The 20,450-nt window shown below is 38.3% G+C and overlaps 1 protein-coding gene across 1 annotated transcript in view; it reads right to left on the bottom strand.

Annotated features, from left to right (window-relative positions):
* Positions 1–6,686: 6,686 nt before the first annotated feature.
* Positions 6,687–20,450, bottom strand: part of FREM1 (FRAS1 related extracellular matrix 1) — a 57,924-nt gene continuing 44,160 nt past the window's right edge. Inside the window, exons 30-36 of the mRNA XM_068175698.1 lie at positions 19,023–19,261; positions 18,261–18,308; positions 17,836–17,994; positions 17,518–17,643; positions 16,737–16,852; positions 9,427–9,512; positions 6,687–8,041 (exon numbers count right to left, since the gene is read on the bottom strand). Coding sequence (XP_068031799.1) covers positions 7,842–8,041; positions 9,427–9,512; positions 16,737–16,852; positions 17,518–17,643; positions 17,836–17,994; positions 18,261–18,308; positions 19,023–19,261 — 974 coding nt within the window. The 3' untranslated portion in view covers positions 6,687–7,841. The remainder of the gene's footprint in view (positions 8,042–9,426; positions 9,513–16,736; positions 16,853–17,517; positions 17,644–17,835; positions 17,995–18,260; positions 18,309–19,022; positions 19,262–20,450) is intronic.

The following is a 20,450-nucleotide window of genomic DNA, read 5'->3' as shown; positions in this document are numbered from 1 at the left end:
TTAGGCAAGAGCCTGCATGTATTACAGGAAGGCATCTCAGCTCAGACAGCAAGCTCAGATAGTCATTCTGAAGTTAAAAATAGCAGGCATTTGTAAGTTTCTTTGTGGTGACATTGACTGCATAGACTAATAATTGACTACAGGCATTGGACTGGGCACATAATCATTATGTTCCAAATAGACTTAATCTCAACATTCTACAAAAAAACCTCCAATGTTGTTTCTTTTCTAAAAACTTGTTGTCCTGCCTGATTACCCTTTTATATAAGCATAACATGTTTTCACTCTTTTCTGGTTATTAAATCTTACAGCTATATGGAGCAGCATCTTCCAAGCAGGCTGTAGTTTGCCTTCATAGTAGCAGTTTATTCAGGACATTCTGTTTTCACTAGAAATAGTCACTGTGAATGTTTGCCCATCCTTTAAAAACTGTCAGGTCTATAGATGATGAGTGCTATGCAAATGCAAAATGGGATTATTCATTTGTTTCAAAGCTAGAATTTATTCAGTCATTAATGAACATTATCTATGCTGCTAGTTGATGTCTAAAAATAATTCTTGGGCAGTGCTTGAATTACTTGCCTTCTGTTGAGCTAAATAGACTCATCATACCATTATTGATGATAAAATCATTTAAATGGATTTTATATATACAGTCCAATTCAATATCTTGTAATTTTCAAAACACATCCAATGTAGACAAACTTGTATCCAGATATATCTTTCACAGACCCCATATGAAGACCTCAGAACTAATGAATTATCACTATGCAGTTCATTCTCCAATAGTTGTACTTATCAAAGAAGGCCATCTGTAGTCTTTGTTTTACTGAGTTTCATGGAAGCAGATCACATACAGGTCTCATGGGAAAATTTTAATTCTGAAACCAAGAGTCTCTTAACAAGGTATGAGATGAAAGAACAAGGAATAGGTTTGTTTAGTTTTGTACCTCCAACCTTAGTTACTCTTCATCATGAACTGTGTTTCAAGTCCTCTGTTGCACCATTTCTTTCTCCATTCATTTACATTTTCCTCTTAACATTTCTCTGTTTCCTTTCTGTGTTCTGGCAGCAGAATTAAGAACAGCATTAAGTTTCATACGGCAGCCAAAATGAAGGTCCTCACAATTTAAAATGCTTTTTTATGTCTTCAGTGGGGCTAGGATGAGCATCCTTTCACATGTATTGGACCATGTTCTCCTGGCTGTAGGTACATACACAGGACACAATGGGTGGTTATGTCTCTGAATGGTACTGGCACATATGTACTGCCTAATTGACAGTGTATCCAATTCCAGACCCAGCCTGAGGAGTTCTCTTAGGTATGTAATTGATAGCAGCAGATTGCTAAGGTGTGGGACAGGGAGAAAGACACTGAGAAAACGTGTGGGACGGGGAAAAAGGAATCTGGGCAAAGACTTAGGAAGCTGCATCTTCCTAGATTGTTGTGAATAATTTGAGAGAGACAGGATATTCACTGAAGAAATTTACACCACCACCACCAAAATTTTTGTAATATAATCCAAGGAAAATGCACACAAACTTTCTTTAGTTAAAATAAATATAGATATAAACTTGTCATAAAATTTCTTCTATATGCATAAAATGATATTCTTTTGCTCACTCTGATTATATGCCATACTTCAGATACCAGATTCTTAATAACAGAATCACCCTTTCAGGCATTAGGGTTGACAAGGACCCCTGAAGATGATCCAGTCCAAGCCCCCTGCCAAAGCAGGGTGACCTAGAGCAGGTGACACAAGAATGCGTCCAGGTAGATTTTGATTCTCTACAGAGAGGGAGACTCCATGGCCTCCCCAGGCAGCTGTTCCAGTGCTCTGCCACCCTCAGTGTAAAGAAGTTCTGCCTCATGTTGAGGTAGAATGTCTTGTGCTTTAGTTCATGGTCACTGTACTTAAAACAGTTGCTGGGCAGCACTGAAAAGAGTCTGGCACCATCCTCCTGACACCCACCTTTGAGATATTTCTATGTATTGATGAGATCTCCTCTCAGTCTTCTCTTATCCAGACCAAACAGTCCCAGCTCCCAGAGTCTCTCCCCATGAGAGAGAAGCTTCAGACCCCTGATCATCCTTGTGGCTCTCCACTGGACCCTCTCCAGTAGCTCCTTGTCTCCCTTGTGCTAAGGAGCCCAGAACTGGACACAGCACTCCAGGTGTGGCCTCACTAGGGCTGAGCAGAGGGGGAGGATCACCTCCCTCGACCTGCTGGCCACACTCTTCCCAATTTCCCCCCTGGATGACATTGACCCTCCTGGCCACAGGGGCTCTGATGGCTCATGGACAGCTTGTGATCCACCAGCAGTCCCAGGTCCTTTTCCACAGAGCTGCTCTGTAGGAGGTCAGCCCCAGCCTGGGCTGGCACTTGGGGCTGTTCCTCCCCAGGTGCAGGACCTGACACTTGCCCTTGTTGAGCCTCATCAGGTTTCTCTCTGCCCAACCCTCCGGCTGATCAAGGTCCCGCTGAATGGCAGCAGAGCTTTCAGCTGGATCAGCCACTGCCCCCACTTTAGTGTCACCAGCAAACCTGCTGAGGGTGCATTTGATCCCTTCCTCCAGGTCACCGATAAACAAGTTGAATAAGATTGGTCCCAATATTGATCCTTTGGGAATACCACTGACTGCAGGCCTCCTGCTGGACTCTGCTGCACTGATCATGACCCTCTGACCTCTGCCATTCAGCCAGTTCTTGGTCCCTCTCACTGTCCATTCCTCAGTCCATATTTCCTGAGGTTATCTATGAGCATTTTATGGGAGACAGTGTCAAAAGCCTTGCTGAAGCTCAGGTAGACAACATCCACTGCTCTCCCCTCATCGACCCATCCTGCCATGCCATCACAGAAGGCCACAGATTGGTCAAACATGATTCGCCTTTGGTGAGTCCACCCTGACTACTCCTAAAGACCTTCTCTTCTTTCATGTGCTTGGTCACGGCCTCCAGAGTGATCTGTGCCAATTCCTTTCCAGGGATGGAGGTGGGGCTGACTGGCCAGTAGCTTCTCAGGTCCTCTTTTTTTCCCTTTTAGAAGATGGGAGTGACACTGGCTTTCCTCCAGTCAACAGGCACCTCTGCTCCATCATTTTTCAAAGAAGATGCAGAATGGGTTTAGCAACAACATCTGCCAGCTCCCTCAGCACCTGTGTGTGCATCCCATCAGGGCCCATGGATTTGTGGTTTTGTCTGCCTAGCTGATTTCTAACCAAACCCTCAATGGCCAACGGCAGGTCTTCTTTTCGCCAGCCTTCCTCTCTTGCCTCCAGGGTCTGGGATTACTGAAGGATGGCCTCAGCAGTGAAGTCTGAGGCAAAGAGGGAATTCCGTTACTCTTCCTTGTCTGTGTCTTCTATCTCCAGGATGCTCACTATATTCCTATATGCCACTTATGCAACCTCTCTCTTTTTCCATGTTTCATAAATTTCTTTTTGAAATTGGCTGGAAGTTCTCTGCTCATCCCAGTAGGTCTCCTGCTACTGTTGTTTGATTTCTTGCTCATGGGGATACATTTGTCTCGAGTTGGGAGGAATGCTGAATACTGACCAGCTCTCTTGGACTCCCTTGACTTCTATACCTCTAAACCATGGGATTCCTCCTATTAGATCCTGGTGATTAGGACTACTTCTGATTGAAAACAATACATTACCTCAATGCCAAAAAAAAAAAAAAAAAACAAACCAGCCTTGAAAACAAGACCCTATTTTGTTCAAATCATTTAAGTGTACTGATACTGAGAACAGTATTTAAGTAACAGAGCAGCAGAGATATCCATAATACAGTCAGCATAGGGTAACAAGGGAGGGAAATTTCCTCTGAAGACTGAAGTTTATGAGGGATAAGGACATTTTTCTCATCCTTCTTTAAATCAAGAGTCATATTAAAATTAATTTTTATAGACTGGCAGTCTTGTTTGAATTCATTCTTCTTCTTGTATATCTGCTTACAGACCTATATCTTTTGTTAGATTTATTTCTCAAAATAAACAGCATTTTCTCTTTTATATGTAATTAACTCATGGTACAAATGTCCTTATAGTATTCACTCAAGAATAGGCCCAAACAGAAGAAAAAACTGAATTGAGAAGCTGATTAGAGTAAACAGCAGGTATATTATAAATATTAATTATTTTTATATATTTATATATAAATATATAAATACATAAATATATTAATAACTATTAACAAATATAAACAATGTAATATTAATATATAATGTATAATTTTCTATAACTATATAATATAAATTTATATTATTTATATTAATAACTAAAATTATTATCACTAGAAAATATGGTTTTGTGCAATTTTGAAATTAATAAATTCATATCCACCAATGTATATTTTGGCGTTTTTATTTACACACATTACAGAGCTAAACATGACAATATGTAGAATAGAAGAATTACCATAGCACCAATCTTATGATGTAAATAATGCAGAATTATGAGTATTCAAAGAGTCTTTTGCATAATTCTCTCAAAGTTATTTTTTATAATTTGAGTGAATAAAGACTTGAAGACATTTAATAAAGTATCCATGTGTAGAAAGAAGGTATGGAAAACTTTTCTGATGTTTTTCAGGCTAAATACTTGATATATATAACGTTAGTAAAAATTCAAGTGTTTTAGAATACTTTGGTTCAGAATAAGTGCTCCTGTGACCTGTTGCCTATCCATTTTTTCACAATCATTGGCTTTCAGTTAACTACCTCCCTGTCAAATTTGTTTGAAATACTGACATTTAAAAGATATTTGTCAGGGAGTGAATGTGGTTAAAAGTGACAAGCACACACAGTGCTCCTGCAGCCCACTCCTGTATAGAAATCTAAGGTAACTGCTAGGTTCTTTTCACTTAGCATCTTGGTTCTGTTGCTCTTGGGTATGGATTTATGGATAGTTCTAGTGAAGTAAATCCTTTGTTATCCAGAAAATGTGGCATCCATATCTGAACACCCAAATTTACATGCTCCTTTTTCAGCCTTTTGAAATACTCTTTTGAGTTGCTGATCCCCTAAATACTCATTTTTCCTGGAGTTTGCTCAGAGCCTAATTCAAAAATGCTGAAGATGAAAAAATCCCCAAAGCTCCTCAGTAGGAGCTGTAGGTCCATCCATTACTAAACTCCTCAGAAGCCATAATTTCCTATGTCAACAGAAAAAAAAATATTTGTGCTTTCTATGATTTGTTTTTTCTTTGAACCCCAGTATGTAATAATAAAAATAAAAGATGTAAAGATCTGTGAAAAAAATACCTATTTAAGGGCAGGAAAAATAAAATTTATTAAATGTTTGGAACAGTTAATTGTATTGGAGAAAAATTCAGCAGCCTTTCAGGGCAGAAATACACATGCTCTGCAATATAAGAATTTTAGTTTAATTAGTGTATTATGTTAGATATAACTAAGCCAGTAAACTCATGCAGTTTGCACAACTAAAAATCTTCATATGCTGGAATCACTTTAAAGTAGTTCAAATGAAGCACAAAAAAGGGAAAATTTCCTCTACTCTCACAAAAGCAAACCTGAGGTCACTGTTGTGTCAGATGGTGTGAGTATTTATTAGTTACTGATCAAGTAACAAGCACCTTTGTCAAAATCCCCACTCTGTTGATATTAATAATTTATTAAATAATTGGGAGAGGTATTTGAATAATCTCAGTTGGCTTTATCAAATTAGCACCAATAAATTCTACTTCTTTTATTTTAAAAAGGCTCTAAAGAAATAAACGTTTATGTCTCAATTTTCCATGGAATTCCAGAACACATCACTAAAAGATACTAAGAGTGCTTTTTAGATTTTTTTTTTTCTGTAATGAAAACTTTCAGGAATAAAATCAGGTCTAAAACCAGATATTCAGCAGTACTGGGTTTGGAGATGAGTAGCATATCTATGTTGACCTAGAAAACTCCTTAGAAAAAGGAGTTTCTGTCTAGCAAAAGAGCAAAAGTCTCAAGAAATGTCTCATAACTATTACCTTAAAAAAAAAAAAAAACAAAACAAAAAAAACCCTGAGAGAAATCCTGGAAATATTTTGTCTGCATCTGTTGATAGCAAGAAAAAAGGTGAGGAGGTTCTGTCTCCAGTACGTTTTTTCTCTGATTCTGCAATGCAGTAATATTTATTTGGCAGCAATCCTTTCAGGGAGGTTCTTTCCTATATACAAAGACTGTTCAGCTGCTCACATGTTGATTGAACTTGTCACAGGCAAGGAGGAAGGATGAGTAACCCATGCGTGACAAAGTCAAAGAGGAGGAAGATGTAACCCATGAAACAGTGTCCTTCAGCTCAGAGAGAGACAATTCTGCTCTGTCTGTCCCTTGCAGGACTGAGAAATTGCTATGACGAACCTGAGAAGGAGGTTTTGCAGCTCTGTGGCAAAATTGATCCAGAGACTGGCTGAACAGATGAGAAAGGGGGGATCAACTGCTGGCAGCAGGCAGGCAGATGGGAAGGATGAGAGTTCATTGGTACAGGGCAAATTCACCCTACTCACTTCCAAACCAACTGTCACACACTGGCTCCTGCTGAGAGGAGCTTTAATTTTTTTTTTTTCCTAGGTAGCCTGTGCTTGGATCCTCATTTCATTTTTGTTTGGGTTTTTTTTTTTTTTTTTTGTTTGGGTTTGGTTTTTTGTTACTTTTTTGGGTTTTTTTTTTTTTTTTTTTTGGTTGGTTGGTTAGGGTTTTTTTTTTTTTTTTAATTTTAAGGCTGGCAGTAAAAATGTCCAAAAGCATGCTTTTGACAGGTCAAATTTAAATCTGCTATAATGTTACAAAATGCTTATAGTGCACCTGTATTTTTCTAAAGTAATAAGTTCTGGCCAGCTGGTTTTTTCCTATTAATTGCTGAGTTTTAAGCCTTTCTTAGAAATAAATCTGGATTTTTAAAAATTATTTTTAAAAGCCTCAAATCCCTAATAAGGACTTAGATTAATACTTTTCAAAAGCCATAGCTGCCTTACTGCAAAATATGTCCCACGATTACATTGGTTTATGCACACATATAAATCCTATTGATGTTCATGTGTCAGTGAATATCCCCAGATAACATCCTAGGATTGAGTTTACATTTTTTTAAATAAATCATCATTTGCTATAACATTTGATTTAGAGATGTCCCATTATTTAATTACACTAAAAAATACAGCACCATCCTGCAGTTCCAGAAAAAAAAAAAGAAAAATTTTGCTTAGGAATGTGAAACAGATGCAACTCTGTGTGAGCAGATCCATTAGGTTCTGAAGCTGGCCTTGGAAGGTAGAAGAAATACAAGGCTTTGCTCCTGTTGGTACTCTGTCACTGGGCAATGTCCAGCCATTGGTACTTCTGTAAGATGTACTAGGGCATCGACCAAAGAAACTCCAGTGCTTACATGACATCACTCACATCATCTCCTAAAAGATCTGGTTTTAGACAACTGTCTACCCTCATTTCATTTCCAAACCCAGCAGCATTCCTCTCTTTCTGACTGCAGAGTAAAACTGCAGTTCACAACCCTTCCTTTAAGAGCAAAGCAGATCAACTGGCATGGTACTTTCTTTAAAGAAAAAGTACTTTTAAATAGAAGTGTGATGAAGGCCTTGAGACCCAGCTCTTTGGTATAAAAATACATATGGGTGACAGATCAAACTCTTTGGGGAGATTTCAAAACCTTAACCTGGGCTTAGTTTTTGCAGCTGATCTCTATACCTTGGTTAGAGGCCAGTGCATCTGCACTTCTGGCAGTATATAAAATAAGCCTTGCTGATAATTAGAATGGTTTTCTAACACAGCTAACAAACTGAAATAGCATGCAAGTCCATATACTTTCAGAGGTATCGTCCATCCATTACAACTTTCTTGAACATATATAGCTGTTTGGTTTGACCTTCTTGCAGTCAGTTGCTTGCCATTTTCCTCGCTTCTGCACAAATACACAATTTCTTCCTCTCACTGGAAAGTGGTAGGAGCCTCTTCTCCAGTTTATGTAGGTTACAGGTTCTCCTCCATTCCACTCCCAGTGTCCGGGATTGACTTGGTCATTCAAACCTGTGTGAAATCAGTAAGACCAAATCAGTGATGTTTATTGTGACTTGAGCCAGATGCCAAGAGACTCATGCTGTTCTATAAGTTGTTCTTCATTAAAAAATGCGTACCGTTGCATGCTGAGAGAAAAAGAAAACATCTGATAGAACACAAGCAAAACACAATTTAGGATTTAATTAGTCCACTTGAATCACAGTTAGTGCCATTATGAATAAAGGAAAGTACACTTTTCTGCAATAGTGCATATCTAAAATGTTTTTTTTCTTCTTTCATCTATTACATGTCTATCCCCTCATGGGTTTTTCTTTTGATACTTGAAATAGCAAGGAGACTGGGCAGCATCAGATACCTTCAGATTTCTTCTGAATATAAAATTCTGCAGATCTTTGTGGACCTGATTTACCCTGTTTAACAGTTGTAAAATTAGTTTGTGTTTATTAGTACAATATAAAACATATCTTTTCCCCTAGCCTCTGAGTTACTAAGACCAATAAGCATGGCAGAATTTCAGACATGACCTGCCTTCTTCTTAGGAGAGACCAAAATAAGAATATTGGCATAACAATCTTGTAGTCTTTATCTTTGTCAAACAAGTTTATTTATTTTAAGTTAACAGATTTTTGATACCATTAAACATAATCCAAAACTAACTGTATTTTTAAAATTAATTTAGTATACCTAGTAGGTCCACCTCAGCAAAATACTAAGAGCTGATAATTGCAGTTCAGAATCAGAGAAAAAGAGCAATATTGAGGACAGTATAGCAGAAACAAGAGGGGTTAGAAAAAAGCAGTAACACTAGTGTATGAGCCAAGGCAGTCATTCACAGAAAGGAGGTACTAAGAAGACCCATCCAAATTCTTTCCATTTCTCATTAAATGTAAAGTCCCTAATAAGAAATAGCTAGATCTGAAATTATATGATGAAATGTTCTTTAGCTTACATCTAAATAATTAATAAGATTTCTAACACAAGACGATGCCATTAAATTAGGAATAACCCAAATAATTATCTAAGTTAAAACAAAACAAAAGAAAAAGCTAAATTAGGGATAAATAAAGTAACAGTTGAAAGAAAGATGAGATAAACAAAATTGTAGGAGCTGCACAAGAACTATTTTAATCAGCTTGTTTCAAGAAAGGTTTCAAGACAAAAACAGTCCAGCAACAGACGTCATGATAAACACATCTTTTTGATAAAGACTTATAAAAGTAACCAGATATATTATGGCTTTTCGTTTATGCCTTGCACTGAAATAATAAAAGCAGCAGAAATTTGAGCACAATACAGCGTTTGAAGACTGGGCTTGAACTGCTGCAGCAGTTTCTGCTTTTCAATGTGTACAGGAACTGCAATCTGCAGAGGAGGCTTGCAACCAATATACTTGCCTATCCAAAAGGGCATCTTCCCACTGAAGTCCCACAGCCACTGCATGTGTTTTTCATTAGCCACACTTGTTAGATTCCCCAGGTATCTAGGCTCAACGAGAGAGGGCAGAGTAATCAGCATTCCACAGAGTGACAGACAGCTCCCATCAACTTATCAACAATGGGTGTTGATTCTAGTATAAAGCATATAAATAATGAGTAACAGGAAAAACACAACTTACTGGAATGAAAGAATAATTACATGAAGATGAAGTCCTAAAATTGTGGATTACTGGGGAAAGTCCTAGTCTGGTTTTTCTAACAGAAAAATTCAATCAACTTGGCAACTGAAGGAAATGTATACAGGAAATATATGCCTCAAACTCATACTGTGATTTAAACTATTGGCACAATTATTGATACCTTATTTTCCATAAAATAATAAACTTCCTACACTGAAATCCAAGCCACTGAAAAATGGCTACAACTTCATCTGTTTGGTAGTAGAGCAGGAGATATCTTTTTAAAATCATGTTTTGACAATACTGAAGCTTTTGAATAATTTATTTAAGTGGTATTGTAGTTCTGAAAAGTAGTCATAGAATCACAAAATCGTAGAATGTCCTGAGTAGGAAGAGACGAACAAAGATCATCAAAATCTAACTATTGGCCCTACACAGGACAGCCCCAAGAACCACAAAATGATCCTGAGAGTACTGTCCAAACACTTCTTGAACTCTGTCAGGTTGGTGCTGTAACCACTTCCCTGGGGAGACTGTTCCAGTGCCCGACCACCCCCTGAGTGAAGAACCTTTTCATAATATCTAATCTAAATCTCCTCTGTCACAGTTACACACACATTCTCTAAAATCAACATTCAGGCTATTAACATCATTCTCCTCCTCCATTTCCTTCCACTCCCTCTATCCCAACTCTTTATTTTTTGTATTTTCATCCTTTTCAATTTTGGGTGTCAGCTGAGACGTTCTGGTTCTCCATTCTCCTATGAACCTGTACTCAGTAAATACAGGTATCCCATGATTCCCCCAGTTGCTCATCACAAGAAATTTGGTATCTGAAAAGCAGCGCATTCTTCAGAGGATTGTCTGCTGTGACTAAGCATTTAGTTCAGATTAGAGAGAAGCTGTGATTTGTATTAAGCAGACTATTTCTGAATTAAGTCAATGCTCTGCTCTGCATTTGTACTTATAGTATACCAGCTCCAAAGGAGGGTTTGCAAACCCTAGCCACTGAGTGGCCTTGCCACTGACAAGTCTTCCAACCAGTATCAAACATACATGCACCAGCAGGCTACTCTTAAGCCATTTAGAGATCAGGCTAAATCTTTAGGCTTTAAGAGACACGTGTCTTTCTTCACATTTGCTGGGAACTGTCAGCCATCAGTGGCTCCACTTTCTTATTTATCCATCTTTGTGTCTGCGTTGATATATCACCTTTTTACATGTCACACCTGGTGTTGCCATCCCTTTGATGCTGAACCTCTGGTGCTGACATTTCTTTTGTCCCATATTTCTGACTGCCACTCAGTCTAAAAGTGATGCCAACCCCTTCAGCTTCCCAGAATATCCTGGGTGACAGTTGATAGGGCCAGAGCAAACAACACTGTCATAGAAACATTTTAAGACAGAAATAAAACTATTCTAATATCAGAATAAGTAAATGGTACTGTAAGGATTTTACTAATTTCATTACTTTTGCCAGATAACAGAGACAGAAGATCACTATTGCTCCAGATGAAATGATGACTGTCTTCTTTAAGAGCTGGGGCAGCAACCAGGCCTGAAGAATGGCATGGCAGACTTGAGCTCACTGTGGAGACCATGAACAGATGTTAAAGCCTACCATTAAGCATGCTGCCTAGTTAGAGATCATTGTGTGGAACTCGAGTCCCATTATTACCCTGTATGTCTTCTAAGAGTACTGATCCCATGGATTCCATATGATGCCACACAAAATAGAGAAGCAGGAAAAATTTACATGAGAAGAATTCAAAGTAGTAGTCCACAATATTCTGCACAGTCCCTACTGCACAAAATCTGGACCATTCCTTAATCTGGGTCCACAGGGCTAGGATATGAAATAAATTCATTGTGTTTCTGAGGGGTGATACTCCTGCTGCAAAGTCCTTCTCTATCATCATTGCAGGCCAACCAAAGCAGCAGGGGATGGAGTTGCCCTCTGCTCCATGCTGCACGGTGGATCTGCCAAGGCCAGCAGGTCAGCTTTGTGTTAGCCCTTGCCTGTGCAATCACAGCTGCCCTGGGGCAGGCACTGTGCATTAACAGCAGGCCCATCAGGGCACTCTGAGTTCCCAGGCCACCAGAGAACAGCATGGAAATGGTCACATTGACATCTGAGTACACTCTCCTAACCTAGAGGTGTGACAGAACAGCCTCAGAACTGTCTGGTAAGGGTCAGGATTGTGCACCCTGATTGTGTGGTAGAAGCCCCCAAAACTGCACCCTGTGAAGGTGTCTGCAGGGCTTCAGCTCTGCCTCCCATCAGGCTGTATGTCCCACGGGTGACAGGCTTCCACCCTTCTGGGCCAGTCTGCCAGGCACAGAATCTCCAGTGAGCTAGGAAGCTGTTACACTGACCAACAGTGTTGGGAATTTTCATACTCCATCTCCTTCTACAGACAGAGTCCAGGACAGCAGGCATAGTTAATTCAGGGTGTCCTCCCAGGCTAACTGCTTTAGCAGCTGGATTCCAGTCTGCCTCCCAGTGACTGTGGTTGCACTGACCAAATGGACCTGAGAAGAGGTTTGCACAGCAGTTTCTGTGGTATCACTATTAGGTAAACAAGAACAAATATAGAACATTTTATCTGGCTTCTGCTTAAGGACACATAAAACCCAGGAACTAAGTAATTTACTTTAGGTGAGCAAATCTTCTGATTATTCTGGAAGATGTGAAACCAAAAAGCATCAATATGTGTCAGTAACTGTTCTATCTTTTATGACATACAGGCATAGTCTGAGCAACAACAGTTTCAGACTTCAATCCATGTACCAGGGAGAGACTTCATCACTATGAAAGGAAAGCACTACAATAATTATAATGTAATCTAATCTTTTCTCTATAGGAGTACTTTCTAAGTACAGCTTCAGAAACACATTACTGAAGAGACACTAACAGTTCTAATTGTTATACCTGTTTAGAGGGGTTACATATTTTAGGGAAATGAGAACCATCCTGAAAGAACATAGCACTGAAAGAACATAGCACTTCCATGATGTTACTCACTGAACCCTGAGGCATAGGATCAGACACGGAAATTAGAAGATAATGTTATTTATGGAGTGTGCATCTAACACTTCCTAATTAGTCAAGATAAGGGGTTATAATGCTTTATTAGGGAAAGAACACAAAAAAAACCAAAAACAAACACCAACCAAAAAGAAGCCCTAACAAACCCACACATCTTTTTTTTTTTTTTTTCTGTGCTAAACCAGCCATTTAAAATTGTTCCTGCATGCTTTATAATTTTTGTTATTGATTCAAGAGCATCCTTTATCTTGGAGCAGTTGTACAAATTAAGGAAACATTTTGGGTAGTTATTTACCTTGAAATAATGCATGGAAAATACTTAGCACAAAGACTTTACTGATTTTCCATTAAATTGTCTGATACATTTAAGGGTCTTGTACCATTTTGGTAAATTTTACATCAGCAAAAGCAACTTGACTAAGTATGAAGGTCTCCATGGAACATAACTTTTTATTTGAACTGCTGTAGTAAATCTGTGTCCTATACTGATGCTGAAGGGTGTGGAGGGTGACTGAAAGACTGTGCTTATCTCAGTCTTTTGTTTGGTCACCTAGGGAGTTATTCTGATGCTTTGAAATAGGTGTCTAGTGTTGCTTACAACACCTCCTATCAGTGAGAACATTCAGATGAGAGTGGCAGACATGATGCAGAGCTTGCAGGAGCCCTGCACTTCCAGACTGGCAATTGAAAGCCAGACAGCATACACAAGGCCTTTAAAATTACTCTAGGTACCTAGATCCGTCTGCTGGAGTCACACACAATAATATGAGTTAAACCAGTCACTTAGAGAACCAGTACTAGAAGAGGGCTGCTGTCCTGTTTTGCACTAGGAAACACTGAGCCATCATGAAGGATCTAATCTATTACTTTAGATGTGGTTCTGCCTGTAATTCCCAAGGACTGAGGCCACATGTAGCTGTTATAGTACCATCAAACAAAATAACATGTCATGCTTTACACAGCTAGCAGTAAAGGACATGAAATTAAATAATATTTGAGCTTTGATTAAATGTTCATCTAAAAAAAAAAAGATAAAGGTATAATATAACTAACAAGGCAAAATACACAACTGTGGGCTCTATCTATGCAGTTCTTCCATCCCTTCAGAGGCAGCAGTGAAACCATCTCACACACAAATGAGCCCTGCTCTACTGGCCCTTGGGGAGGACATGTTCCTATTGGATAAACAAGAGCTGTGGCATAAATCATCAAAATTGCTTCTAAATCAGACTGCTGTGGGATCACTCAGCCATAATATCCCCCAGATGCTTCTCTTCACATTGCCAAGAGTCTCTTGGTGCATACAAACAAAGCTAGAGAAATGAGTTCTTAAACCACCTTTCTCTCCAATGAATTGGAGAAGGTTTAGAAATAGTGAAAGATTTTCACAGCAATTAACTGAGATTTCCCTGTCCCCCCATCCCCAGTTTAACACTGATATATAGAAACTTGCATCAAGACAAGTATTTTTGTCTGCTTCTGCCTCTTCACATGGAAACTAAAGATAAGTTATACACCTGTAACAGATGGATACAATGTATGTCAACACAAACTCAAATAGGCCTGCATTAGCCCATGAATATGTAGTTATGTCCAGACAACAGAACACAATAAATTGATAGCATTACTGTGATGGAATAGAATCATAGACTATCCCGTTGAAAGGAACTGCAGGGATCATCTGGTTCCAACCTTTCTTGGCAAAAGGACAGTCCAGACAAGATGGGCCAGCACTCTGTTTAGCTAAACCTTAAAAGTGTCTGATGTTGGGGAATCTATCATCTCCCTGGGGAGAGTCTTCTAATGGCTGATCTCGCGGTGAAAAGTATTTCCCTTGTGTGTACTTGGAATGTTCCCAAGAATAACTTGTTCCTGTAGCTGTTCATCTTTTCTGTTGACTCCTTGTAAAAAGGGAGTCTCCATCCTCTTCTTAGCCACCCTCTAAATACCAAAATACAGTGTAAGGGCTCATCTATGCCTTCTTTCTTCACATGGCAGGCTTTACTGTCCTTTGATCAACTTTGTGGCCCTTGTCCAGACACTTTTCAGCCTGCCTACTTCTGTATACTTTTTGTATAGCCTGTTCCCAAGTCCATCAGCTCATTGCAAGGTTGTCTCTAAAAGGGTAGAGCAGGAGACTGTTAGTGGATCAACTTTAACAATGCTTGGGATCTTTTCCCTGTTCTGCATAATAGAAAAATTCTAGCAAGACAAATGAATAGGAGCTTAAAATTATGGCATTTTTGTAGTAGTAAAAAATTATTATTTTTTTCATGGAAGTTGGCTGACTTACTGAAAGTCAATCCTAATATTTTCATTTAATATCTAGTTTGTTTCAACTATTGAAAATTGAGGACTGACCTCCATGGTAGTTTTATTTCCCTGTTGGAAACATTTAAATGTCAATGGAATCAGTATTAATAACTGAAACACCACAATTAGTGGTGGTGATGATTGCCAGAGGAGCTGGGGAAAAGCAAAAACTAAAATTTAATATGTTCTTGTACCACATTTTAGCCTGTTCCTGGAGCTGTACTTCTGTAAATCAGTTCCAGATGGAGGCAAGGAGTACTCCATTTACCAGGATAAATTTTCTTTAGTGTATGCTAATATGACATTAATTGAATTAGCACTGCCCTAGGATTCATTTCCTTGTGGATTCAGTGAATCAATACACCTTGATTTTCTGTGTAGTTTTTTTAACTCTGTCCTTTAGTTACTGTTGTTTACATTTATTTACTTTTATTCAGTTTAATATCCACATTGCACACTATCAAGGAGATACTGCCTACAAAAAATATGGGTCACAAGGACCACACTGTTTTAGAAGATTGGAAACACCTCCTGGAAGAGTCACATATGGTTCCAAGAGATCAATTCACTGTTGAAGCCTTCAGAAAAAAAATAAAACTATTCACAATTTATAGCTTTGTTTGTTAACAAGTAGCATAATAAAAGCAGATAATAACAAAAAATTTCAGGAGCTGATATTGTAAGTAAACCAAGTAATAATATAATATTTGGGGTCAGCTCACAAGAGGACATAACATTTACATTTTAGTAAAGAATATCTTCCATCAGCTGGGAGGTAGTTGTATCAAGACTTTTCTTTTCATGTTACCAAGACAATAAAATCTGGCATAACTGAGTGGAATGAATCAATGCTTGTTATGCACACTTGGCCAGGATTCACTGTTCAGTGTGTCCTTCCACTACTTATGGAATATATTCTGTTTCTATCATTTCCAACTGTTCCCTGTTTCAATTTTCATTTGGAGTAATGGAGAGGTCTGGAGTAATGGAGAAGTTTGTTTAAGCCCCTCCTATTTTTCAGATTGGTTTTCAACCTGGTGCTCACAATTCAGGACAAGCTACAGAGCATGCCTATCCTTGGACAAGCTTCATGATACCATGGCTAACATTTTTTCCAGTGCTAATCTAATACCTCTAAAGCCAAAATCTTGAAGCAAGTATCCAGAAAATAAGACTGGCTGGTTTTTTATCTCCTACTTTGAGACAACTATTATAATTGTTGTTGTCGTTATTGTTGTTATATCCTTAAAAAGTCAGAAATGCACTGTTAAATTGAATGTAAAAGTTTTCAAATAGTTACAGAATCTTCAAAGCTGTATCTTCAGAAAAATACAGTGAGGCACACAGGAGCTGGCAAAATTTTACCATTTTACCTCCCACATCAAGAGGAGGTAGTGTCAAGGAAGTGGGTAAGAGAGGATTAAATTCTGAGTCTCTACTGACTCTGAGTTTCTCTTCTCCCAAGCTAACTCTCCCATTAGGAAAGTATTCTCACTGGAGATGTACAGCTTTTGGAATTCATGCTGTAATTAAGATAACATCACCACTTGAAGCATTATGAGACTAATATTTCTATCGTCCACTGTATTTAAATCCCAGGATTTGTGCAATTTTGGGGGGGTGCTGTGCAGAACAGCCAAATCTGGGCTTATCCAAATAAATTTGGTCTCAAGAGCAGCATTCAGCTCAGCTCAGCAGTGCATGGCCAATGCATGATGGTCTCTTACTGTTCTCTGCAAGCCCGAGCTGCAGTGTTCCAGGTGACCTTGTGATTGACTACCATGAAGTAGCAGCTGCCCTCATGATAAGTCCATCCAGAGGGACATTTCTTCATAGTTACCTCCTAAAATAAAAGAGGAAGAGGTAAAACAGACTTCTGTCTGTGCACAGATAGTCTGTGCACTAGTGTCCAGAATTAAACCAAGCATGAACTTTGGTGTCTATAAATAAAGCTACAGCATTGCTTAAAATATTAAATAAATGCCTGACAGAGACTCCTACAATTTATAATTAGTAGCTTTAATGGTGACAGTAGAATTCAGTTCCAAAAACCCTCTAAAGATTTTGTATTAGTTTGGACACCTTTTTCTGTCTCCTGTACTCTGTACAGGGAAACCATTAACAAAATTCAGCATGACATCTTAAGTGGTGGGGGGAATATATGTTTACAGAATACCAAAGTAAGCTTCTTTTACTAAATTCCACCTATTCTCCCACAGACTTCATTCACTGACTCTGTTATGCCCCCATCGTCACAAGCACCACAACACTAGAGCCCATATAGTTTGTCCAGGAGCACCTGTTGATGAGGAAAACCAACTGCAGCAGTCAAGTCCTCATCATATTCCTGGAAAACTTTTGTTTCTGCTGAAAACAAACCTGAATCTGGATAACATTTATGCCCTGTCCAAGTAAATAACAGTTGCAGGAAGGTCCTCTGCTTTAGGATATCACCAATCATAGACTCCATGCTCTGACGTAGATACCTACACATGGCTACATTTTTACCTTGCTTTGGGAATTCCAGAATTTCCATGATATCCCATCACACTGAAATAACTTCTGTGTGCTTTCTTCATAATGCAAGAGACCCTTTAAATCTGGTGTACAAGCCTTTTGAAAAGAGTAAAAGTCCTGGAAAGAGAAAATGTCATTTGAACATTTGAAGGAAAATAATTGCACAAAACAAGTGAAATGGAACAGATTAATTAGGTCTTATATTAAAATGTGATGCCATGAAAACTCTTCTAGGTGTTAAATCGTTTTGGAAAATAACACAACAGAAAACAGATGGTGAAAATGCCCATGGAAAAAAAGGTTTCACACCTTATGTCTTGATCTTGGTCCAGCTACAAGTTCTGCCTTATCAGCCAGTGGGATTTCTGTTTTCCTAGAGGAGATGACATTTATCTGTGGTTGTGCCTTCTTGTTGGTTTCAGCTGAGGAGGTGTCATCCTCTATTTTGAGTGATACCATCCCGTGATACTTCATTTTACAGTATCCCACAAGAACAGGAGAGGAAAAGAGAGGGTTAGTACATACAAGCAGCTCTTAAATAAACTAAATTAAAAATAATGAAAATTAGTATTTATACAAATTATCATAAATCAAGGGACATTACACCAAAGAAAAATAAAAATAGAAAAATAAAATATTAGACATAACAAATTATTAATAGTGATAAAGCCTGGAAAGAGCAGAGTCAGAAAGAAATCATGGACATGTCCAACCAATAACCATAATACTCTTACTTTGAAAACCACATCTGTTTCATTTCTAAACACAGATGAGGGATGAACCTGAAAAATGTAGAACAGCAGAATGAGATGGATATATTCATGTATTATAAAAACAAGAAGACTTTATGTAACATTTACTACTAGGTTATACATCATGCAGAGCATGTCTTGGTTTAGTTCTTTCTCTTTTAGTATAGAAATATATCATTTATAAAGGGAACCATTAAAAAGCACAAATTTCAAGTGTAATGCTCAGCATTCATAAAAACAGATTCCAGTAACTTTTAAGGTCACAATAGCAGAAAGTTACTAAATACCTAGCTAAATCAATATATCTTAAGTAGGAGAATCAGTGGGCAAGGTTTAAATCACTATTCCCTCTTTAAACTAAGAGTATTTTCAGCTTTATAACTTCAATACCAGATGCGCAGGTTCTATACCTTTGCCTGGTTCCACCAATTTCTAATTTACCCATATTTTTTATAAGATTAGATGTTTCATAATTGCTGAAGCTGCTCCATGCCTGTTTCCTCCCCCAAGTCTTGATTTTATTCCTCTCTTGCATACATGGATCCTCAAAATGTTTGGTTTGTTTTTTGCTTTTTCCTTACAGTTTTTTTAAATAGCCCCCAGGTCTGACTCAGAGCAAACTCATGTAGCTTATAGCAATTATGTGGTCAGATAGAATTGCTACAAAAATTACAGTTAAATGAAGATATCACATCACAATAAATTTACAAATCAGTCCATCACTGAACTACAGAAGCGTCTTACTATTCTGCCATTTCCAGTTGCTCTCAGCCTGGTCCTTGACCGATTCGCCAATCTGTGCTCCTGCCACAGATCCCCTCCATGCTCTCTCATCCCTTTGGAAGGAGGCAGTGGGATCCCATCCAAGGAAACATTGCCAGGCCTGGAAGGTGATGAGGAGCCTGAGGAAACTGGAAACCGCATGCCTCTCCCCCAGAAGTCATGCTTGCTTTGGCCAGAAGAACGGGAATAGCTACATTGACCTGAAAGCATAAAAAATAGCAGATGGCCAGCTCTAACTGCATGAGCAAATAACTGGTCATGTTGACATGGGCACATAAACAGCTTGTCCTTAAAAGTTGAGTGATTCTTTCACTTGAAGTAGTTGATTTGCTGTTTGTTCAGTCACCCTCGTTTCTGGGGTTATTTATGACTATAACAGCAACTACTATCTGTAAAAGTAAGATTTTATATGTGATGCATTTGTCTACCCACAGGTCAGAATTTCAACCAAGTATCTGCTGAAAACACCTGCTTTCATTCTTATACTGTGCTTTAAAGTGCTGGGGGTTTTGGCCATGAATGTACAGGTATTTTTAGCTACCATTGATGATTCTTCCATTATGCCCAGAGAAGCTTCTTCTTGGAAATCCAGGATACTGTTGTTTCAATGAAGTCACTGTGTCAATTAAGACCTGATTTACACTATGGATGTTTAGAAGAAAACAAATCTGAAATTTTAAAGGGGCTTTTTGTAACATGAAGCCTAATTCACTGCAATGTGGATAATTTAATTATTGTTTCACTAAACACCAGAAGAAAAAACACTCTTCTGTGGTCTCTTCAGAGGATGCAGCTGCTTTTCTAGTTATTTCTATTTTTCTACAGTTTTCCTGTTTCTGTTTCTACAGGTGACTGCTTTTAGGTCTGATTTTAGACACACCACATTTGATCACTGAAAAACATAATGATAATGCAGACTTCAAAGACTAAACTGTTTGCTGTGAAGGAGTGGACTGTGCTTTTTAAGCATTGGAAAATATATTGCTAAGAGATGGGTTAAATTGCTACATTTCTTTTTTGAGAAGAAAGTAAATCTCTTTTAGAGGGTGTGTAAAAACTAAATAATAACTGGAAAAAAATCTAATGGATCTAAAACCAATTTTTCCCACTTTAATAAATGTGAACTGAACTCATGTTGTTATGAAAAGTGGTTTCTTTCCTGGCACTTTTCTCATTTTGTACTCGTTGCTTACCTCATGCTGTGTTTCCTAAGAGTATGCATATGATTGTGTGAGAGAATAAAGGGCCTGCAACTGTTGAGCCTGTTTCCATAAAAATAAATTAGGCCATTTGGTCTAATGGTGAGTGTTAGGAACAACTTGAGGTTGAAAAAAGGTAGCTACTCAGCCAAGATTGTCCCGCCTTCTTAGTCACAAAAATTAAAAGAGA

The sequence above is a fragment of the Anomalospiza imberbis genome, chromosome Z, assembly GCF_031753505.1.
Source record: "Anomalospiza imberbis isolate Cuckoo-Finch-1a 21T00152 chromosome Z, ASM3175350v1, whole genome shotgun sequence".
Classification (NCBI taxonomy): domain Eukaryota; kingdom Metazoa; phylum Chordata; class Aves; order Passeriformes; family Viduidae; genus Anomalospiza; species Anomalospiza imberbis.
The sequence above is the reverse complement of the archived record's forward strand: the minus strand, read 5'-3'. Positions and strand labels throughout refer to the sequence as shown.